The 24854-nt window shown below is 40.9% G+C and overlaps 2 protein-coding genes across 2 annotated transcripts in view; one reads left to right on the top strand and one right to left on the bottom strand.

Moving 5' to 3' along the window:
• The window catches only part of ZDHHC3 (zDHHC palmitoyltransferase 3), a 34721-nt gene extending 19800 nt beyond the window's left edge, over nt 1–14921 (bottom strand). Inside the window, exons 1-2 of the mRNA XM_074943268.1 lie at nt 14638–14921; nt 1230–1671 (exon numbers count right to left, since the gene is read on the bottom strand). Of these exons, the coding sequence (XP_074799369.1) occupies nt 1230–1535 (306 nt within the window). The 5' untranslated portion in view covers nt 1536–1671; nt 14638–14921. The remainder of the gene's footprint in view (nt 1–1229; nt 1672–14637) is intronic.
• Nucleotides 14922–16906: 1985 nt separating this feature from the next.
• EXOSC7 (exosome component 7) overlaps nt 16907–24854 on the top strand; it is a 31216-nt gene continuing 23268 nt past the window's right edge. Inside the window, exons 1-3 of the mRNA XM_074943269.1 lie at nt 16907–17063; nt 18569–18670; nt 20540–20634. Coding sequence (XP_074799370.1) covers nt 17007–17063; nt 18569–18670; nt 20540–20634 — 254 coding nt within the window. The 5' untranslated portion in view covers nt 16907–17006. The remainder of the gene's footprint in view (nt 17064–18568; nt 18671–20539; nt 20635–24854) is intronic.

Genomic DNA, 24854 nt, shown 5'->3' on the forward strand with positions numbered 1-24854 from the left:
GCCCAGAACTAGGTCAGTTCCCCGTTGCTGTTCCTGAATAAGATGCAAGCTAAGCAATAAATACAGGCATTAGAGTTTTCATGATGGGGGGGGGTTTCACCCGCAAAGTGGAGCTTGGGGGAGGGATCAGAGTGTCAGAGACTCTTTCAACATTCCCAACATCAGCCACTAGACTCTGAAGGCAGAAGAGACAAAACTTACTCTCCTTTTGTCAGCTAGAAGAACAAGAACTTTAAATTTAATCTACTAGCCAGATATGAAAGACCGGGCCATCGAAGATGATTTAGGGATAGCACTCTGATAAAAATCCCCTACCAACAGTTCAGAGATGCGAGGAGAAAGGAGGGTAGGACTGTGTTTTTGACCAAGGCAAAGTCCCTGGATACTGCACTATCCATCTTGTGTTTCAAATCTAACCTTAGATTGTTTAGCCTTTCAGTTAAAAGGAATCTGGTACATTTTTGAAGCCATGGAGATATGGGCTGATATTATTAGGGGGATTTAATGCTAAAAACAGACATACAAATTAGTAGGTATAATCCAAGAAATTCAGCTAAATCATTAATGTGAAAAATTTCAGAGTAACAGCCGTGTTAGTCTGTATTCGCAAAAAGAAAAGGAGTACTTGTGGCACCTTAGAGACTAACCAATTTATTTGAGCATGAGCTTTCGTGAGCTACAGCTCACTTCATCGGATGCATACTGTGGAAACTGCATGCATCCGATGAAGTGAGCTGTAGCTCACGAAAGCTTATGCTCAAATAAATTGGTTAGTCTCTAAGGTGCCACAAGTACTCCTTTTCTTAATGTGAAAAAGAATCATAACTTTTTCACTACAGAAGTCATTGTAATTTTTTCCTATCCCATTCCACTGTAGTGACATTTGATGAGACAGACAACTGAAACAAGTTTTTCTAGCTCTCTGGCTTGTCAGGTCATGACAAGCCAAAAACATTATATCTAGTACTGGTGAGTAAAAGGGTGGTAGTCTCTCTCTCTCTTTCCCTTTTCACACTAATAGGAAGCTGTTCATACCAGGCTCAAGAGAATCTGAGATTTGGTCCCTTACATTTGGTGAGTCAATCTGACACAACAGAATGATATATTAGCATACCACAACACCAAGCTTACTGATCATGATGACAGACAAGTTATTTAAATCTGCTATTCACCAAGGGCCCAAGTTCCCCCACATCTGGCAGGCAAGAAAAACATAACAGTATACTTACTGGATCTGATAGCATAGCTCGAAAATGTGAAGCCAAAGCCAGGAAAGCCAACATGTTGAACAATGTCCCATTGATCACACTATAAATGTAGTCTCTTGATGGAACCAACATAACAAGAAGGACTACAAAGTCTGCATAGAAGACAAGCATCCAGGTCACCACAGCACATGCAATACCACAGCCGTCTCGAATAAACCACATTGCTCCCAAGGAACTATGGCTAGGAGGTGGAACACACTTGTCTGGCTGGAGGTATTCAGGTTTCCTCTCAATATCTCTGAAGCGGTGGATTGGAGTAATCATCATAGGTTATAATGTTCATACTTGCATGTGAAAAAGAATCAAAAATAGTCGTCTTCTGCTTTACAAATGAAACTCAGAAAGCTCCTTCTACATAATGGTGTGAGAAGCATGTAGAAGATTCCAGGCTGCAGAAAGAGAGCTGAAAACCAAAAAGAAAGTCAATAAACAAAAAACTGTGTTTTAGAGATAATCTAAAGTTTATATAGAACTTCTTGTCCAGAAGGAGTCCAAGTGCTTTTCAAACTTTAATCAGAAGACTTATAAATTATACATAGGAATCCCTTAACCCACCACTGCAAAGCATCCACTGCTGGGGAGAAATGCTTCAACTATTTAACAAAACACAACACAGTAGTTAGGTAGGAGCTGGTAGGAGCAGCTGCAGAAGCAGCCAAACCAGGGACTGCAGCACTGGGAGAGAAGGGGGTAAAATGGTCGCAAGCCAGGGCTGCTCCTCCCCCTGCCACCTCCTCAGATGCACAACTGTGAGATCCCACCACACTACTGCCCAGGTGGTGCCTCCCCTCCATACTGGGTCTTGGGGAAAACCTGCAGAGAAAAAGCAGCCAGGGACCCCAGCTGGACCAACAGCCAAATGTTTGGGCATTCAGAGAACTTTGTATAGTTCTGACTGGACTTTCTCTGCCCTGTGCTGATTGGCGGTTTGGTCTAGCCCTCTCCTTCACAGTCTCTTCACCTTAAGCTTTACTCCACCACCTGCCCCTCTTGTCCCCTCTCCCCTTTTTCCTTTCCATTTATGTTATCCCCTCCTAACTAAACCCACCAGAAAAAAAAATTTAAAATCACATTGTTCACTCTGCTTTCATGTTATTACCCATTTTCTTCACGCAGTGCCTGTCTTGTCTATTTAGATTGTAAGCTCTTCAGGGCAGGGGCTACCTATTACAGTGCTCTGTATCTGTACAGTACCTAGCACAATGGGGCCCAATCCAGTTGGTCTTTATGCACTACCATAATGAACATGATTAATAATAATAAAATAGGAAGTGAGGATCATATCCAACTGAAACAGCAGGGGAATTTAACTCTGTAGAACTTTCTTACTCAAACTAAAATCTGATCACGTCCCAATGTTAACAGCTTTAACAACACTTAATTAAAAATGCCATGAGATTTTTAATTACCACAAGAGAACAGCTCCCCAGTTTCACATCTCATCCAAAAGACTGATGATCATATACTTTGCCCTACAAATTATGTGTAACTGAACACATGGTACTAACAAGCAAACTGCATTCAGCCATAGCAACACAAATAATGTACATCCTATGTGGTAGGCAATTTTTCCCCTAGACCATTTGTTGCAATTTCCTATGCTTCTCTGTATTTATTCCCTCTTCTTCATATCAAACTGGAAAAATCTTCCTACAGAAAACTACACTGGGAGATTTCTAACATTCAGAAGAAAATTATTTTTCCTCACACTTTGTTGAAATCGGTCACTTTTGCCAAAATTTAGCAAGGTCCATTGTACACATCATGATCGCTATGTTTGGTACATATTGACAACATGGACCATCTGCTGAGGATGACTGTCACTAACAAACCCTTGAGAAGGATTAAATTCCTCAGTGGAATGGATTCCCTTTTTTCATAAAGAACATGTATTCTAGTGCAGATAAAACAGTATCAAAACAACTGCTAAGGTATCTGGTAGATTCTGAACTACAGCACATTTATCTGGCTTCCATTATAAACTACTATTTCTAGGATTTTATCTCCCTTTTAAAAAGGATGTATATTATAGTTTCCCATTAGAAGTCAATATCTTAGTCTGGAAATATATATTTTAAGTAGGGCCGTCGATTAATTGCAGTTAACTCACGTGACTAACTCAAAAAAATTAATCGTGATTAATCACAGTTTTAAATCACAATGTTAAACAATAGAATACCAATTGAAATATATTAAATATTTGGATGCTTTTATACATTTTCATATATATTGTATTCTGTGTTGTAATTTAAATCAGTGTGTATTATTTTTTATTACAAATATTTGCACTGTAAAAATGATAAACAATAGAAATAGTATTTTTCAATTCACCTCATACAAGTACTGTAGTGCAATCTCTTTGTCGTGAAAGTGCAATTTACAAATGTGGATTTTTTTGTGTTACATAACTGCACTCAAAAACAGAACAACAGAAAAATTCAGTGCCTACAAGTCTACCCAGTCCTACTTCTTGTTCAGCCAATTGCTAAGACAAACAACTTTGTTTACATTTCAGGAGATAATGCTGCCCTCTTCTTATTTACAATATAAAGTAAAGAAAGTAAGTCACTAGAAAGCGAGAACAGGCATTTTTGCATGGCACTTTTGTAGCTGGCATTGTAAGATATTTATGTGCTAGATATGCTAAACATTCGTATGCCCCTTCATGCTTTGGCCACCATTCCAGAGGACATGCTTCCATGCTGATGATGCTTGTTAAAAAAATATGGAATTAATTAAATGTGTGACTGAACTCCTTAGGGGAGAATTGTATGTCCCCTGCTCTGTTTTACTCACATTCTGCCATATATTTCATGTTATAGCACTCTCGGATGATGACCCAGCACATGTTGCTCATTTTAAGAGCACACATGCTGCAGATTTAATAAAACGCAAAGAAGGTACCAATGTGAGATTTCTAAAGATAGCCATGGCACATGACCCAAGGTTTAAGAATCTGAAGTGCCTTCCAAAATGTGAGAGGGATGAGGCGTGGAGCATGCCTTTAGAAGTCTTAAGAGAGCAACACTCCGATGTGGAAACAACAGAACCTGAACCACCAAAAAAAACCAAACCTTCTGCTGGTGGCATCTGACTCCGATAACGAAAAATGAACATGCGTCGGTCCGCATTGCTGTGGATTGTTATTGAGAAAAACCCGTCATCAGCATGGACGCATGTCCCCTGGAATGGTAGATGAAGCATGAAGGATATATGAATCTTTACCGCATCTGGCACATAAATATCTTGCAACATCGGCTATAACAGTGCCATGAGAACACCTGTTTTCACTTTCAGATGACATTGTAAACAAGAAGCGGGGAACATTATCTCCTGCATATGTAAACAAACTTGTTTGTCTGAGCAATTGGCTGAACAAGAAGTAGGACTGGGTACACTTGCGGACTCTAAAATTTTACATTGTTTTATTTTTGAATGCAGTTTTTTGTACATAATTCCACATTTGTAAGTTCAATTTTCATGATAAAGAGATTGCACTACAGTACTTGTATTAGGGGAATTGAAAAATACTATTTCTTTTGGGTTTTTTAAAGTGCAAATACTTTTAATCAAAAATAAATATAAAGGGAGCATTGTACACTTTAATATTCTGTATTGTAACTGAAATCAATATATTTGAAAATGTAGAAACATCCAAAAATATTTAAATGAATGGTATTCTATTATTGGTTAACAATACGATTAATTGTGATAATTTTTTTTAAAATCACTGGTTTTAAAATCTTAAAATTAGGGCTGTCAAGCGATTATAAAAATTAGTTTTATTGATTCACTTTTTTATTAATTATTATTAAATATCAGCTAAAAATTGAGATTAGAAAATCTTGGCAAGGGAGCAATCAATTTGGTTTAATGACTTAATATTTTCAAAAAGCTATTGCATGTGTACAGTAGCTACTTTTCAAAGTCTAACATACCAGGTGTGTTTTTAAATCCAGAGGCAAGTCAAAAATTGTTTTACATGATGCCAAAATACATATGTACACAAACCATAAGTGCTCCTAAGGAGCCACTGCCATCCTTAAATATAAAAATCCATCTTTCAGCAAAGAGATTTTAACAGCTCCTTCTACCTGGCATTTAATAGTCCTCTACAAGTGGTTAACTTTCTACATCTACTTCTAAATATTAGGATTACTCATCTATCTGGAAGGTACTGAAGAAAAAAAAAAAAAAGTAATGTGAGTGCATTTTTCCAGCCTGATACAGAAGAGAGAAGGACTGTGTGTTCATCAAAAGTCGAACTGCTGAGTTTCTAGAGACAGAATGTACGCTGTGCCTAGTTTTCAGTTTAATTGTTAAAACCTGTCCAGCGTCTCACATACTGGAGATGGGTGCTAAAGAAAAAGTAGTCAGAAATACAGACATATTTAGGACTTAACAAATCATGTTGTCAGAGAAACTTCATTTATTGTCTAGCTGAGAAATTAATGCATCTGCTGATCTGAAATCTCAGTGCTGGATCCCAATATCAACCTGCATTACACAGGACATGCATTTTAACTGAAAGGGTCCTCATTGACTTGGTCTGATCCTATGAATAGCTGTGAACTCCCTTAGACCCGGATTCTGCAAAATGTGACCACGCTTAACTTTACTACCAAGTGTTAGTCGGACTACTCATAGTAATAATATTAAGCATTGTAAGTAAGTTCTGCAGGGTCAGGGCCTTAATTCCTAGATAATGTGGATAATATTACCACTGCCACTACTTGAAATCTGCCAACACTTAACTTTCTGAAGTACATATAAACTTTCTGAAATTAGAGAATCATAATGTTCCCATCTTGCCCTGGAATTTATGGTCACCTAATCTGACCTCCTGCATAACATAACCTAGAGTACCTCACAGAGGCAGAGAGAGAGGCAGACAGAGAAAGAACCTGACTTCTTGAAAGATTTGCAAATCTAGGTTATACTTAAAAATATAATCATCTCAATTATAACTGTATCATTTCCTTTCACTTCAGGGTTTTTTTTTTAATTAAAAATATTTAAGACACACTGTGGTTGTGTGTGTTTCATAGAAGCGATACCAATTCATTGACACTATTTAAGGAACTGGCAGATGTGGTACTGAAGTGATACATTTTCAGTAACCAAAGGGCTTAAATGCATTATATTTTCAAATAAAGGTATCTACTGTGATAGAAATTGCTAAGGAGGTTTATTTGTGTACCTGTAATTGTGAAAGGGTGATCATTTATGCAACATAAATCTTCTCGTTATCTAAGATGTGTCTGCCAAAATTTGCCCAAATGAGTTCTACCAAGAGATCTGTGGGATAATTATAAAGAGACAGAAAACTTTAATGTTTTCTAGTTGCTTCTGGTAAGACTAAAGCGCTCTAGTTGATCAACAGGAGGGAACTTTTTAGCAGTTCAACCACATTTGGTCTAGCCCCTAGGTGCTTCTCAAGTGCCAGCAACATGGAAGCAGTGGCATAGACTGGACATAGGTATTTTTAAAACTTTGATTTCAACTTGCTGGAAGCAAGATCAGCTGACACATAGGAAAAAGTTGTTCTGGCTACACTAGCATTCCCATCATTGCTAGCACTAGCATCGCTAGCTGCACCGGTGGTAGGACAACAGTTTGAGGTTTTCTTAAACAGTCTGGCAGAAAAATAAATATTATAACCCTGTTAAGGAACACTAACTTAGCTTAGGTACCTATCAAGGTTCAAACAACCATACTGCAAACTCCCATGATTTTATCATGAGTCACATGATATTCTTCTTACAGCTACAGCTCTTGGAGTCAATATAACATCATTGGGTCATACCCATGGTTCACAAAACTGTATTCATGTGGTTATTTGTGTAGTGTATATGGGGCTATAGCTAACAGCTTTATGAAAATCAACTCTTCTTAGCCAATACATCAGAGGCCAGAGTTTTATTTCTTGATTTGAAGCATCTGGTTTTGGGTGGAGGTTTAATGGGAGTTGTATATTTCTGAAGAAAGCAGTTGAGCAAGGATAAGTATATGTAAAGAGAACTTTTCCCCAAAGAGTAGGGGGAGGTAGAAATTAGCCAGCTTCAAAGGCAGGCCTGGCTTGTCTGTGAGGTTGAAAATCAGGTCTGGAGACTCATTTCTGACAGCAGCAGATGGGGCTGTATCTAATAGGCAATGAGGAGATATGGTTGTTTAAGAGACACAGAACCCAGTTCTCCTCTCATTTACACAGTGTAAATAAGCAGTAACTCCACTAGTCAATGGAATTACATCAGCGTAAGTGAAAGGAGAATAAGGCCCATGGTTTCTCAAATATAGAGATATAAATAAATATATTTTCTGTCCTAAGTAACAAAGAGCTTTGTTTGTGGTACACTATTTCTCAGAGCAGATGGTAACAGTTTTTGTTTGAAATCTATATAATTTCTGTATGAGTTTACCTTGCATTAGAAGTTATTTTACAGAAAGAATCAATTTATGGTATTTGGTATTGTTTAAAGCACTAACCACATCACCATCTGTTAAGGGCATTTCCACCTTGCTTTGTTCAGGAAGAAGGTAACAAAGAAAGGCGAAGTCTGTGCTGGGCGACCTGTCAAATGTAAGGATGCACTGGATCAGGGTGAACCATGTCTAGTAGCAGGCGACGGGACATAAAAAAGATTAAGGGCCTGATCCAAAGCTCATTGATGTCAATAGGCTCTTTATTAAGCACCTGAATAGATCTACAGCCGTTTCAGAACATTCAGTAGCATTTAAGAAAAAGAAACCCTACACACACCACATTTTAACTGCCACTGGAACAAAGAGGTCTGAAGTTTTCTTGTTTCTTAAGATCTTGTGGGCTTAGAAAGGGCTAAAGAAACATCAGCTACTCAAGCTGCATAAAGAGAGAGGTATAAATCCTGGAAATATAAACACAAAGGAGCTGAAGACCAAAATAGTGAATGGAGACATCTTGCTTTCTGCTGCTAGCTATAAAGCTTTACAAGATGTTGGACAGGAGAAATATCACTGGTCTTTTAGACCAGCTTTGCTATTTTGATGCTGGCCCAGGACTTCAAATAGCAAGTTCCAGACCTCAGACCAGTGTAATTCACAATATTTCTCCACTCCGCCGCTGCTGCCAAAAGGTAGTCATCATGAAAAAGCCTGCTTATGTGGTGAATACGGTTTTCAGTATCCATTTTGGGAAACATAATGCTGTAAGGAGCATGTTACCCAGAGAACCACAGTAGTAAATTTTTAGCGTTGATTGTAAATAAGAAGCTGGAACTTACAACTATAATTTTCAATAGTGTCCAACACAAGGTGTTACGGCAGAAAGGGCACTCGGAGTTAAAACACTGGACCAGAGAGAAAATTATACAGCGGTTAGGCCTCTAACCTGGGACTTGGAAGACCTGGGCTCAGTTCCCTAGTCTGCCACAAACTTCCTGTGTGATGTTGGAAAAGTCACTAGTGTCTCCAGGCCTCAATTCCCCATCTGTAAAATGGGAAGAAAATTTACCTCACAGGGATGTTGTGAGGATAAATATATTAAAAAGACACTAACATACTAAAGTGATGGGAGCCATATAAGTACAGTACCTAAAATAGATATACCATGACACATCATGCACATTTAAAAAATATATATCTCTAAACAGTTTTTAAAAATACCCTCTCACTATTTCATTTCTATTCAAAGAATGAAGCTGCTGTGAAAATTATTATTTCGTAGCAGGGGGGCCTGTTTGATTATATCAAGTTGGACTGTGTGTATATTAGAAAGTATAGAAAAATCTGATATTCTTGAAGTTGTAAGGAAAATTGTACAGATTAACCCCAAAATTAATTTTAAAACATCATCTCTAATCTAGAATTTCTTTACTGCAGTTTAAGCCTGGTATTTCTTGTTCTGTTTGCTGAGACTAACTGCCAAGAATAATTAATCCCTGTGCTCATTTTAATGTTCCTTTACATATTACATATTAATAATTTTAGTTGCTATCCTCTGAACATCACCCTTTAAAGTATAGTGCCCAAATGTGAACTCCAAATGAGGTTTAACCAATATGGAGTAAACCAGAATAGTTACTCTGCATGTTATATTGCGCTTTAGCAACATGAATATCACAGCTGGGTTGGGGTTTTTGGTTTTTTTTGGCAAAAAGCATCACATTGATAGCTCTCTCGATTTATCACCCATTATAACACCTTGATCTTCCTCTCTCTGGCACTGTACTACTACCTTCCCATTATTTCTTCATTCTATATTTGCGCATTTGAATATCCCTTCTTTATGTGCACTTCTTTATCTTACCTTTACAGAATCTCAGTGTACTGATTTCAGCCAGTTTTATTTCTGAAGACTGTACTGCATTTAAACCTCATCATCCAAGTCACTGATGAAAATACTGACAAGTGTCCACAGCACCCCATTCAACACTCCTCCATTCATCTGAATGGAGCATTAACACAATCTCTTTTGTCTCTAAGTCTACTCCTCAATACTGCTATATGCTAAGGATTTTCTAGAGGCTTTGGCTATCCCAAAGTCTGTGGAAGCAAGTATTCTGACTAGTCATCTACCTCAGTGGTTCTCAACCTTTCCAGACAACTGCACCCCTTTCAGGAGTCTGATTTGTCTTGCATACCCCGAAGTTTCACCTCACTTAAAAACTACTTGCTTACAAAATCAGACAAAAATACAAAAGTGACACAGCACACTAGTACTGAAAAATTGCTTATTCTCATTTTTACCATATAATTATAAAATAAATCAACTGGAATATAAATACTGTACTTACATTTCAGTGTATAGTATAATTTGTCTGTGTGAAATTTGTTTGTACTTACTTCACTAGTGATTTTTATGTAGCCTGTTGTAAAACTAGGCAAATACCTAGATGAGCTGAGTACCCCCTGCAAGACCTCTGCGTACCCCTAGTTGAGAACCACTGACCTAGTGCAGGATATATAAGGGGAGTTGCTGATAAAACTTACTGCACTGCAATATCGATGAGACTGCAAGCAACCTTTTATTTCTTGAGTTCATGCACCCTGGAGTATATTCAACTACAATTAGGATAGTTTTAATTTCTAATCTTCTCTGAAATGACCTTAACATTGAGATTATGCTGATCTAGAGCATAGAACAAAGAGGATTCACTAGCTACTGTTAGTCACATCTGGACTACTTTACCTGGTCAGCTCATAGAGCAAATTTTTCATATTGTCCTCATTTCAACAGAATGATCAAGTAAGATGTATTACTATACCTCTTTCACAACTAAGGGCAGGAAAGTAGCATTCCCAGATATTATACTAAGATGCTTGTTACACTAGGCCAAGTGTACACTACAGACCTATCTCAGTATAACCTTGTCATATAACCCATGAGCATGTAGTTATACCGACCTTCACCTCCCGTGTAGACAGCACTATGTCAACGGGAGAACCTCTCCCATCAACATAGCTGTTGCCTCTCGGAGAGGTGGATTAACTATGCTAATTGGCATAGTAGTGTCTTCACTTAAGCGCAACAGCGGCACAGCTATACCAATGCAACGTTTTAAGTGTAGACCTGCCCTAAGATAAGAAAAACTAGTCATTAAAAATGCAAACACGCGAACAAGAATGTCATCACAAGACAAGTTCCACATCTCTCGTACAGAAACCTATTAAGATTTGTAGTCACAGTTTCTTCTCTTAACCTCATCAGAGTAAAGAGAACGGTCCATAGGAAAGGCGAGAAATTGACAACTTTCTACCCAAGAGAGCAGCATAATAATTCTGTCTTCACTGCACTATTATGCCTGGTGAAAAGCATTCCTCTTAAACCCTATTCCTACAGCTGGATTAATAAAACAAATATTGTCATGAAAACTTCTTTGTGAAGGGCTTATCTTATTGAACAAGTTTTTGAATAGGTATGTGTAGTTTATCTATAACTGCAACATTTAAATAACAACTAAGAATTGAAATAGAACCTTTATTATTAAAATGATGCAAAATATTTCTAGTAAGAATTAATATGCTGAAAACCTTCCATTTATTTGGAAAAATAAAGTTTATTTTATGACAAAAAAGATCTGCAATTGCATCAAACTTCTGGGGTCCTTGTCTCTAAATTTCCGTGAACATTTTGTCCAAATGCAATACTTCTTATTATGATCAGTCCCATAGATGAAATAAGAACTACTCATGGTAGTAAATTCTACAGTCAAACAGCACTAGTGTTTGTAGGACTGGCTCTTTAATGCACTTTTAAAGGCAATGACAGAAACAAACATGTAGCTTCACTTTTACATAAAAGTTTCAACATTGACAGTCATTACCTTATTTTAAAAAAGCCTTTTTGTTGCTTTCATCAAATACTGAAAAACATAACTTTCACTGAAACTGGCCTCAAGATCCTACTGTCTTGTTGTAGATGGCAGTCATTTGCTGTAAAATATCAACACACTTTCTATGTTACCCTCATAATGGAACAATATGCCATCATAATTTGAGTGAAAGCCTCTCTCCCTCTGGCTTATTTGCATCTTCATCACCTTGAATGTCCAGCACAGTAGTCTCATTTGTGTGTCTGAAAATATACTTGCCCTTATTTGGACTGGGAGCCAAGAAAAATCTAACAGAATTCTGATCTGCACTCTGGGAACAGATTCAAAAAAGGATTGCAGGTGAAAGATAAGTATTTGTGATTTATTTTCCTAGGTTTTCTCAAATGCTGAAGAGTTCTAGTGAACAATACCAAATTTATATATTTATGGAAAAATTATTTTATGATAATGTTGAAAGAGCTCTAGAAATATTCAGAAGTATTAAAAATAAATCAATAGGAATTACTTTTCACTAACATGCAGTGGTTCTCAACCAGGGGTACATGTACCCCCCTGGGGGTACATCAACTCACCTAAATATTTGCCTAGTTTTACATTAGTGACGTGAGTAAAACTAAAATTTCATACAATGGTTTGTTTGTACTGCTCTATATAAGTTACACTGAAATGTAAGTACAATATTTATATTCCAATTGATTTATTTTATAATTATATTGTAAGCATGAGAAAGGAAGCAATTTTTCAGTAATCGCGTGCTATGACACTTTTGTATTTTTATGTCTGATTTTGTAAGCAAGTAGTTTTTTTTAGTGAGGTGACACTTGGGGTACGCAAGACAAAACAGACTCCTGAAAGGGATACAGTAGTCTGGAAAGGTTGAGAGCCACTGTCTTATAGCATCGTAGTTTTAGGATGGCTTATACATAAAAGTGGAGGTCATAACTTTTATACAGTAGTATGCTGTTATAAGCCCCAATTAAACATCAAATGATGTACAAAGCACTTTTCAGATGAGTGCAAGTGTTTAACTGTTCAAATACTTGTTAAAGATCTCACCGGCACTCAAACGTCTTTATTTTAATTCAATTCTAGGTTGCCAGGGCACTGTCCAACTGTTGAGGTTGCAGAATTTAAATCCCATGGCACCTCATTAAAGGATGTGTTTATATACTGTTTTGAACAGCATTGTTCAGTAACACAAACAGTGCTGGGATGCTGAAGGCCTAAATGAAGTAAAATAAACTTTTTTAAAATAGGTAAAAATCTATTTAAAAAGAACAGGATAGGTTCCTGGGTTAGTGTTTTTGTTTTGTGGTTGCTGGTAAACACACACCACAGGAACCTATCCTTGCAACAAAGCCTGTTGCCAACTGTGTCCACATATCTATTCAGGGGACATCATCATAGGGCCTAATCACAACAGCCATATTATCAGAGGCTCGTTCACCTGCACATCTACCAATGTGATATATGCCATCATGTGCCAGCAATGCCCCTCTGCCATGTACATTGGCCAAACCAGACAGTCTCTACGTAAAAGAATAAATAGACACAAATCAGACCTCAAGAATTATAACATTCAAAAACCAGTCGGAGAACACTTCAATCTCTCTGGTCACTCGATTACAGACCTAAAAGTCACAATATTACAACAAAAAACCTTCAAAAACAGACTCCAACGAGAGACAGTTGAATTGGAATTAATTTGCAAACTGGACACCATTAAATTAGGCTTGGATAAAGACTGGAAGTGGATGTGTCATTACACAAAGTAAAACTATTTCCCCATGTTTATTTCCCCCCCCTACTGTTCCTCAAAGGTTCTTGTCAACTGCTGGAAATGGCCCATCTTGATTATCACTTCAAAAGGGTTTTTTTTCCTCTTCTACTGGTAAGAGCTCACCTTAACTGATCACTCTTGTTATAGTTTCAGAGTAGCAGCCGTGTGAGTCTGTATTCGCAAAAAGAAAAGGAGTACTTGTGGCACCTTAGAGACTAACCAATTTATTTGAGCATAAGCTTTCGTGAGCTACAGCTGAATGCATCCGATGAAGTGAGCTGTAGCTCACGAAAGCTTATGTTCAAATAAATTGGTTTGTCTTTAAGGTGCCACAAGTACTCCTTTTCTTCTTGTTATAGTGTATATGGTAACACCCATTGTTTCATGTTCTCTGTGTATAAATACTGTATTTTCCACTGCATGCATCCAATGAAGACGAAAGCTTATGCTCAAATAAATTTGTTAGTCTCTAAGGTGCCACAAGTCCTCCTGTTCTTTTTGCGGATACAGACTAACACAGCTGCTACTCTGAAACCTATTTAAAATGAGACGTCTTCCAGGGCTGCTGCATGGGATTTACCTTTTAAATAGTGCCAATGTGAAAATATCAGACTGGTGCAGAGGTCAAATGTATGTTCCCTTGGCAGAAACAGCTCTAGTAAATGACATGTTGGGGCCTGATCCTGTGCTGTTTGAACACACCCCAACTCCCCCAAATTTCCATGGACTGCAGTAGACGTTTGAGGACCCCAAAGAGTGTGGAAATGGGCTCCTGGCCGCCTGTGGGAGTTCTTTATATGCTCTGAACATACGCCAAAAAGACTATCGTTACGGGCGGAAAGGGACCCTCGATGTGCATGGAGCACTTGTTTGTTTTGCATTCTCCTTAGCCACATGCTCCCCGAGATTTCTCTCCCCCCAACAGCCAGTGCATTGACTCACTTCTTCAGCCCCCACCCCCTTCCAGCTACATCTCCCCAGCCAAGCGGAGGAGGGATCCCACTGGAGCTCAGGCATTGCACGGCCCGAGCCACACCTGCCCTTGGGGACACCGGCTTCACCTTGCAGGAGCCCACAGCTCACCCAGGCACGAGACAAGACCAAGCTCCACCTCGAGCTTCCTGACCCGCCTGTCGCCAGCCTGCATCTCCCTGCAGAGGGGGCGCGGCTGCTGCCGGCCCTGGCAAGGTGTGCGCGGCCGCTGCCGGTCCGCACGCTGGCCGCCTTCCCAGGGCGAGCCAGAACCCCTCGAGCCGCGCTCCCGCGGGGCTCAACCTACCCGCATCAAGAGCCGCCGCCGGTCCCCGCAGCTGCTGCTGGTCCAGCCCGCCCGCGGCCGCCGCCACCTCCGCTCAGCGAGCGCGAGCTCCGAACCTCGCAGCCACCCGGGTCAACGTTCCGTCGCCCAACGCAACGTTCCATTCGCCTCGCGAGCCAGGGACGCCAAGCGCGCGACGCCCCGGGGCTGCTGCGGCAGCAGGCGCCAGTGGCTACCCGTGCTGCCCCCTTATTCCTACTGGGAGGGGGCGAGACCAGGAAGTGAGCAGCACTGAGAAGTGTCACGCCCTCTCCTTTCACTTCCTCGACACAGCGTCATCTCCTCCTCGGGACCTGGTCCCTCCCACAGAGACTGAGCAAAGCACGTACTCCGGTCCGGCTATTGAGGGAAGCCCAGGCACGCAATATACTGCAATGCATTGGCCTCGTACAACAGTTTCTGTGCACTCGTTAAGCACCTGCTGTATCCACACACACACACACACACTGGGGTTGCTGCTGCTCCCATTGACCTCACTGGTGCAGGATGCATACGCATCTATATGTGCACACATTACATATATAGACATTTCCCACCCAATATCTGGATTGTTCAGTTTATATGTTACAACCTCTTCCCCCTTCTTCTGTTTTGTTTATTTAAACTGCAAAATGTTTGGGACGGGGCCTATGGTGTTTCTTTGGTGCCTATCCCTGATTTGTGGTCTTTCCGTGATACTAGAAAACAAGAACAAAAAGACTAGCATATGTAAACTCAAAAGCTTGTCTCTTTCACCAACAGAAGTTGGTCCAATAAAAGATATTACCTCACCTTGTCTATGTGTTATACACACATTTTTCATAACATGCATATAAAGACGTGTCCTACATCCACCTTGTGTATTCACATACTGGTACACACTAGTCACTACATATATATATGAGTATGCAGCAGGAGTTGCAGCCGCTCAGCACTTTTGTGTTTACAGCTTAAGCCAGGCCAAGTGGCTTGTGAGTGTCCAAAGTGCTCTAGTATAAAACATGACAGAATATAGCTGGAATTATAGTCACTTCCATTGACTCACTCCTTATTATATGGGCAGGTAGCACGGCCCATTATTAAGGTTGCCGGACACTTTCTATTATTTGACCCTGTTTTCAGTCGCTTATAACTTTGTCAAACTTTAACTGTTTGGGGCAGAATTTTACATGCCGCAGAGAACATCGTTAAAGAAATATATGTTGCTTTGCCCATCTTAAAAAATTCTGGCAACCTGTTATTTGAGAAGCTCAGGTACCCTCTTGTTTTGGAGCAGGGAAATAAAATTGACTGGCATGCATTAAATAAGGCATGGGGCCACACACTGAATTATAAGCAAAAAACCGAAATATTAAAACACTCAAGGACTTTCCATCCTTTAGGAAAAATGGTATCTCATGTAATTAAAGACTGTCATAGTGCAGACACACAAGAGAGGGCAAATTGACGTTGCACACAGGGTTGCCAATTTTGGTTGTATTCCTGGAAGTTTCATCACATGACATCATCTTTAATTAAATATTAATCTTTAATTCCTGGAGACTCTGGGGCAATCCTGGCGGGCTGGCAACCCTAGTTGCACAGGTAACCTTAGCTCTGACATCTCCTAATTTTTGACAGCCTGACTTTGCAATTTAACATCGTTTTTCATGTGCACTAGCTGTTGAAGATTTGCAATTTGCTGTGGGACACTGTGTAACCAGGGGACAAAACAAGGACAGACAGACCACAGAACTCAGTGCCCCACTCTGTGCTTTGTCAGTTAACATTTCAGTCCTTTCTTGAGAGTTTTCATCTGTTTTTAATGTATTTATAACACAGAAGGGATTTGGTCCTCCACAGAGCCGTGCCTTTGAGGTGACACCTTACCCACAGGATGCACATCCCGGCACCATGCAAGACACGCACACCGCGCCACTCCTGTAGGCTCACAGGCAAGAACGCACATGCACAGACGGAGCGCGCTCACCCAGGGACCCCGGGGCTCCCCTCTGCGCCTCTACTAGTCCCACGTGGGACCATTTCTTCCCCTCCCCCCGCTCAAGCCCCGCCCTCCCCGACCGCCCCGGGTGTCACACGCTAGGGCCCGCCCAGCCTCTCTCTCTCTCTCTCTCTCCCCGTAACGCGCGCACCAACCAGGCAGTGACTCAGAATCACCCAGAGAGGGCGGGGCGGAGGGGAGGCGGTGCTCGCGCGCCTGTCGGGCCTCAGGCAGGCATCACAACGCGGATGACGTAATTACGCGCGGGTGGAGGAGGGAAAGGAAACGTCGCGGGAGTTAGCTTCGTCGCGCTTGGGTGACGGCATCAGCGGGCGGCGGCCGGCGTCGTGCCTGGAGCCCGGCGCGCGGCATGGCGTCCGTGGTGCTGAGCGAGGCGGAGAAGGTCTACGTCGTGCACGGTATCCAGGTAGCGGGCGGGGCCGTGGGGGCGGGGCCCGAGGGCGTGGGGCGGACGGGGGTGGTAGTGATTAGCCTCTCCCCCCCTTCCCCTCCCCCCCTCCCCTCGCCCGCCCGCCCTGCTTGTGGCCGGGTGCCTGCAGAGCCGCTGGCCTGTGCATGTTTGGCCAAGGCGAGATTTGCAACCTGCGCCGTGTGTAGATTGCAGCTGTGATCGGGCCAGTGGTGCGCGAGAGCCAGTTATTGTGTCCTTTTGGCTTTGCTGCCGCTCATAGCGAGATCCCTGTCCTCTGAGCGGCCTCGGCACAGCATCCTTAAATAACCAGGCTGTAGCGGCTCCCGTGAGAGGGAAGATTCTGATCCTGGGTTTTCTGCCAGTGCAGCTCCATTGACGCTGCGGTGGAGTTGTTTGGGATTTATAGCTATGTAACAAATAGTCAGGTTTGATCTCCTGTTTGCACTACACGTCTCAGATAGTACAAAGCCATGAAAGTTCATAGGTATGTCCTTTCTGCAACAGGATTTTTTTTTTTAACTGGAGTTGCTATCTTAGGTCTGGTCTGCACTTAAAAGTTTTGCCCACATAGTTGGGTGGGGTGCTTTTTTTTTTTGGTCAGCATATTTATGCTGGTAAAAGCCAGGGTAGAGACCGTTTATATCATCAAAAAAGGCCTTGTGCCTGTATTGCTTATTTATTTCAGGGAAGAAGGTATATTTGCAAAATAACTTTTTTGCTGGTATAAAGTATGTTTACACTAGGAGGGTTTACTGGTATAGCTATTACCAACAAGCCTCTTAAGTGAAGACAAGGTGTATGGACAGTTTATTATTTTGCTTAAAGGCACCAGTGACTTTGGCTGGCAATTCAAACTACCCAGTTCTTTCTTCATAATCAATTTATGTATGTATTCTCTGGAGGCCTCAACTATGATCAGAGCCTCATTATGCTAGTTGCTACAAAAATACAAAGCTAAGGCCTTAAAGAGGTTAACATTTAAGGCCCTGATCCTGCAATGAGCTGTGGACACAGGTTTCCATCTATGCATAGGGAGCTGCACTGAAGCTGAAAGGCATCTGCCCACGTGGAGCTTGTTGCAGGATCAAGACTGAAATACTCATTTTCTACAGTTAGTTTCTAATGTATTCCTTACGCCACCCGTTCCTAAACCGAATTTTGCACCCCTTGATAATCTGTACCTTAATCCCTGATAACCAGAAACTTCTATGCTTAAACTCTGTACCGTTTTCTTTTTACTTCAACGTTATCTTAATAAAATTATTACTTTCTATCTCCATTTTACAGTTCATGCAGGAAGTCAGTAACTGAACTGGGAATTAAATTAGATCTTTCAAGTCGTACTCCAGCACTTTAACTACAAGACCATCTGTTTTTCTCCATTTAGCTTTGTTAATCCCAGATAAAAATGTGGAAGTTATTTTAAATTTCCATTTGACTTATTGTTAATATGGATCAGTTATATCGCTTAACAAAACTATGGTGATGGCTGTGCTTAGGAGGATCTTCGGGTAGATGGCCGTGGCTGTGAAGACTATAGATGTATTGAAGTGGAAACAGATGTTGTATCAAACACAAGTGGATCTGCAAGAGTGAAGCTTGTAAGTACAGATACGAGGCGTTTTTATGTATTGCTAGTTGAAGCTCCTAAATTATCATGAATTTGAGTTTGTAGGTCAAGTCCAGACCTTATCTCAGTGTTTGTATTATTGATTTTTTGCTTTTTAATACAAACATAAAAATACACACACAAAGTGAATACTGTTAATGTATCATTACTATCTGAAATATACACTACAGTATTAACAGAAGTTTGACTTTGATGATATGTAGCACAAACTGAAGCTCCTGTTCGTTCCCCTGCACCACCTCCTAACTGTCTGTGACAGATATTGCAACCCTGTTCAGTGTCTTTGGGATCCATTATTTTAAATGAATGGTTTATGTATGATTGTGTTCTGCTCCATGGGGGTGGGCTACAACTGCTCCTCCAGGAACTAAACAACAGAGGGGTGATTCTGGCAAATCAGCCAGATTGTAAGCCCGGAGAGAAGTACAACCTCCTTGGGGACACTCACGTATACTGGTTCAAACTGGACTCTCCAGAGACCAACAGACAAAGAAGGGACTTTTGGATAAAGAGCCTGACTCAAGGCTGCCTTTCTGATCCAGCAAATGGACAGGACCTTCTGACCTGAAGGATGGAGAGGTGGGGGCAGCATGCCTTGCAGAAGGGCTGGAAGGACTTGCCCTACTAGGGCCCCATAAGACTAATGGGTAACCTCTGGTGAGCTTTTAGCATGCATATCGGAACTCTTATGGCTTTTGAAGTGTTTTCTCTGTAATGCTTTTGTTTTAAGAATAAATATGCTTGCTTAGCACACAGCTCCTTTTAACTTATAACTGCAGGCAATATACTGGTCATAGCCTTTGGAAAGAAAGCCAGGCACTGGCCTGGTTAGGCCGTCTGGCTTGCTGGGGATAGTATAGTGTAATCTGCGGAACTGTGCAGCCTTAAAACTCCAGTCAGGAGAGCGTGCAACATAGATCTCTGCCCATGAGAGATGTTGGCTGGGAGCCAAAAATTTTTAAGTGAGTGTCCTCAGGGGACTATGTAGGGCAGGGGAATACAGGTGGATTGAGCCTGAAACTGTGACACCGTCCATAAAGAATGGTTACTTGGCCCTGGTCTACTCTACAACCTTATGTCAGTATAACTTCATTGCTCAGGGATGTAGAAAATCCACACCACTAAGCAACGCATCATACCAACCTAACTCCCGGTGTAGAGAGCTCTATGTCGATGGGAGGGCTTTTCCCGTCGACATAGCTACCGCCTCTTAGAGAGGTGGAGTACTTACACTGACAGGAGAAACTCTCCTATTGGTATAGGTAATGTCTTCACTAAGTGCTGTAGCTGAACCCTGGCAGTGCTGTAAGTGTAGACAAGCCCTTGCGGTGAGCGAGATCTATTGACAAAGTACATTGAGGCCAGGGAAAGCTGAAATAATCCACCATGTAAACCTGTGAAAGTAAAGTCAGTAGTATGACTAATAAATAGAGAAATAATTCTTCAGTGTTCATATCACAACAAAGTAAAACTGCTGCTTTAATGGCTGTTGTATGTATAGACAGTGGCTATCGCTCAGGATATTAGAATAGTTCTGCATATGTTTTTATTCCAGGACTGAATTTATAAAGTCATGGATATTTAGAATGTCCTGTTAGCATAGAGAAATTTTGTGCATACATAGGGTTTATTTCAGGAAACGTTCTCAAGCTTAACACTGTCTCTTTGAAAGCTTTGATTTATTAAATACTGGGTCATGCTCAAAATGCTATTTGGCAGAATAGTTTGTGTAGATAACATAAAGATAAAAATTAATAAAAGTTTGACCCCTATGTGGATAAATTGTACAAGCTATGGCGTGGAATATTTTTCTGGTTGAGTGATGCTGGTATTTTAACAGGGACATACGGACATCCTGGTAGGAGTCAAAGCTGAAATGGGAACACCGAAGTTGGAGAATCCAAATGAAGGATACCTTGAATTTTTTGTTGATTGGTAGGTACAACAAGGAAGAGTACCGTAAGCCCAGTACTTTGGGTGAATAATGAGTTTTGAAAAGCTGTTGATCTAAAGTATATTCCTTAATTCCATTGGCCTGCTGTAGTGGTCTACATAGTAGAAATAAGCTATTTTTTTGCTTTAGTTGATGGTAAAATTTGGGGAAATGCTCTGCTACTCCTGCAGAATCACTGTTTTGCGTGATTCTAGAAATGACAAGCAGAAAATAAAGGCACAGTGTCAACTTGGTAAGCAGACTTTTGCTGAAATACCCAAGATTATCATAACTGGAAAAGATTAGAAGAGAGAGTTTTTTTTTCCAGTTTGTTTACTCTTTGTGCATTTCAGAACTTTGTAGAAAGTTTGTCAGTTCCCCCTGTTCTCTTTGGGACTTTGACAAAAAAAAAAATGAGAGAGAGAGAGAGAGAGAAGATCCATTTTTTTAAAAATGGTAGGTACGCTCAGGGTTGGGTATGCTACCTGAAACTATTTTTTCTTTTATTGAATTGCCTAGATTTCAAGTGTACAAATAATTTGTCCTGAGAACCCCTGCTTTAGAGGTTTGATAATAGATGTATTGACGCTGCTTGAGGTAACTGCTCAGTAATCTGTTTGTAATATAAATAAAAGAACTGTTAGTGGGTTGCTTTGATTTGTAAACATTATGCTAATTAGAAGTTGTCCTTTTTTTATTTGAACACAATAACCCTATGAATTCTAGATACAACAGTTACCTGCCTTGAAAATAACATTTTATTTACATGAACCAGGGTTCATGTTTAAGCATGTTTGACTTTCTTGACCCTGAATGAGGTATTACTGTGGACAGCTTTCCAGTGAGCAGGATTATGGAAGGAGCTAGAGGGAGTCCAAGAGCCCCAGGTTGCTTTAAGAATTGTCACAGTCACCACCTAGTGTAATTAAGGGTTACACATGCTGCCATTTAGGTGGGAGCATGGGGCATGTTAGGTAGACTTTCTAAAGCTCTACTTCAGTTACGGAAGAGTCACTTTAGACTGCAGCGTTTCTCAAATGCAGCCACCAGGGGCTTTTCTTGCAGCCACAGCTTCCTGGGCTGTTATTGGGTGGGGGGGAAGAAGAAGCAGCAGCCCCTTCCCCTTCCTGGTGCTCCTGGATGCACTGCCTTGGTGTTGGTTACTGGGGCTTCCAGCAGGGGTTGGGCCCGAACCCCTTCTGGAGACACCTGGGGCACAATGCTGAAGGAGCAGGCAGCCGGTGAGTTCCACACCTTTCCAGAGGTGGTGGGGCTCAGGCTTTGGGCTTCAGCCCAGGGGTGGCGGGGAGGCAGTCCCCAGCCATGCGGCTTTGGGTTCCGTCCCGTGCGGGGCTTCAGCCCCCCCACCCCAGCCCCTAGCCTCTGCTGCTTCCCCTGATCCTCCATCCAGGGCTTAATTTGTTCCCAGACTTGCAGGGCTGAGTAATTCTGCTGTGAAAAGTGATACTTGTATGTATGGTAATATCACTTTTCATAGCACATTTAGTAGCTAGTAATAAATAAATTCCAGTGCTTCAGATGTGCATATTTATTTTTCCTAAAGCTAATTAAGTATTTTAGGAAAAAGTGTGAGAGTGGCCACAAGCAAGAGTTGGTGGGCGCACTCTGAGGCCACCAAATAATTTGTCCTGAGAACCCCTGCTCTAGAGGTTTTATAATAGAAGTGCTGACGCTGCTTGAGTTAGCTGCTCGGTAATCTGTTTGTAATATAAATAAAAACTGTTAGTGGGTTGCTTTGATTTGTAAACATTTGGTAAACTTCTTCACTCCAAACTGGAAGCACCACTTCTTCTCCCCAAGTATAAGGCTCCTTGACGGTCTTCTATAGTTTAGATTTTAGTACATAGAGGAAGTGCAAGAATTTCTTGGGGTGTGGAATTCCAATTATTTTCAATCTCCATTCTACTCCATTCCACTCCCTTCATAAGAATATAGAAACTAAGAGACTGGATAAGACCTGGGGTCCATCTAGTCCCATTTCTTTTCTCTGGTAGTGGCCAGCACCCAACTGTTTCAGAGGGGGAGCACAGATATGGGTAATTTCTGCCCACCTCTGACCTAGGGAAGTCTTTCTTACCTTTAATAATGAAATATTGGCCCTGAAGAATTAGGTTTTATCACTTCCAAATTATGTTTTTAAGTATTTACTATTAAAACTCTGGATATTGCTATCCTTATAAATGGCCAATCCCTTTTTGAATTTTGCTCAATTCTTGGCCCCAGTGACCCTCACCAGGACTTGGTCCCTTACTCCTTCTGTCCATCACATGAGTCTCATGCTATTCCATATTTTTCTGTTTTAAAAAAGAAAAACTTAATTCATTGCACCACAGCCAAAGCTTTGACACTGCGGGAGTACTACATTGACATAATGTTCACATATCTCATGTCACAGAGCCTTTGGCTCTCCAAATTGCAAGATCTAAGTTAGGATCAGAGCCCTGTGTTTGGAGGAGAACATCAACATATGAGTTCATTTTTCTTCTGCAGTTGTTGGTAGAGGAGTGTCTGGCAGGGAGCTTTTTCTTCCCCATCTGGTCCAGCTGCCAGAGAGAGGGAGAGGTCTGGCCTCTGAGTTGCAAAACTTGAAGAGCCCAAAATTGTTTTGTTTGGCTTCAAGGCTGGTCCTGACCAATACTAAATGGAAGAAGGCCAAGGCTGAGAGCTGCTACCTCCTACTCCCTCCTTCTGTCACTCAGTAATGTTGAATGAAACCAACTGCCTGTGAGAGTTTTGTGTGTGTGTTAACAAATGTCCGGTGCTGTTCATCAGTTAGTTTGGAGAGATGCCCAGTAACAAGTACCCTAAGGGGCCACAGAAATTCATTGTAGCATTGTTTTCATCAACAGCTAATATTACAAATCATCAAATGTTTCTTAAATTAGTTTAGTTTTAGATTCTATTTTATAATTGCCAAAGAGATAGAGGCAGATGTGAGGGCTGGGATGATTGGAGAACCTCTCCCTGAACTGACAGTCCTAGCTGACCTCCTATATGTAAGGTGGTTTTCCCTCAAGGTAATAACATAAGGGTAAGAGCCTGGCTCTGGAGACCTGAATGTTGAGTTTCAGAATGCCCAAGTCATCAGAGGACATGCATGTCTAGGTGTCAGAAAGATTTTTAAAATAAAATTTGAAGTTTTTGGCATAAGCCTTTTTTTTTTTCCTGTAGAGTATGGTATCCAAATGTGGTGATACCAATACTCTTTTATGTGTAGTTGTAATGTATGACACTTTTTCAGGCTGCCACTAGATGGTGGTAATTGTGCATAATTTTACAACTGGGTCTCTGTTATTGTAGAAGTCGCTTATATGGTGCTTTTGGTTTTTATTTTTTCAAATTAAGATTTTTTTTCTCAGTGCTGATTGTGCCATCCTTATAATGGTTACTATCTGAGATTCTTTCTTGGCTTCTTGTAGATTTTAAAATCTAGTTTACTAGAGCTGATTTAGCCATGCAGACATATGTGATAATCATCTTCCATACCATTTCCTTGCACCACCACCACCCTTTTTTTCTATCCCCTTATTCTGTTTCTGTCTTCTCCTGAACGGGGAGAGGAACATTTATACCTCTTTAAACTATGCACATTGCCACTCCTTGGAATGGACGATTTGGGTGCACTGTTAGATGGTGATAGAATTTGTTCTGTTTTCCCCGAAAGCAGTGGGGTGGTCTGTGCATCCTGCAATGTAGGGAGTGGGAGTCCTAGATCTCTGTTACACACTAGAATGCTGCTGCATCAGCAGGATAGCTGCATTTAAAAAAAAGTGATGTTTTTCTTGCTTATAACTTTGTAAAATATTGTCTTGTTGGTTTTTGTGACTATAATAATCTGTCATTTTTTGTGGTATAAAATAGTAACGAGAGAGAGCCCGTACGACAATTGAATCTGTATGCAGTGATGCTTTCAGAGTACATGCTGGATATTGGGTTTAGAATGAAATTGACAATGAGGGAGAGTTATACCTTTGTCCTCGGGTCTGGCCATTTGCTTCTCCAGGTTGAAGGGAAGACTCACCTTAGCTCCTGCTGGACCTATTTCTCTAGTACATGCACGGAAATGTAGGGACCACATCCACTTGAGGTGTTTCTTAGGTGTAACATCCTATAGCTGGTGGACTGTTCTGTTGATGACCTCATGCAATATCATAATCATTTTGTTGCTCAGCCATCAGTAAGGCTCTTAAATATTGTTTTC

The sequence above is a fragment of the Natator depressus genome, chromosome 2, assembly GCF_965152275.1.
Source record: "Natator depressus isolate rNatDep1 chromosome 2, rNatDep2.hap1, whole genome shotgun sequence".
Classification (NCBI taxonomy): Eukaryota; Metazoa; Chordata; order Testudines; family Cheloniidae; genus Natator; species Natator depressus.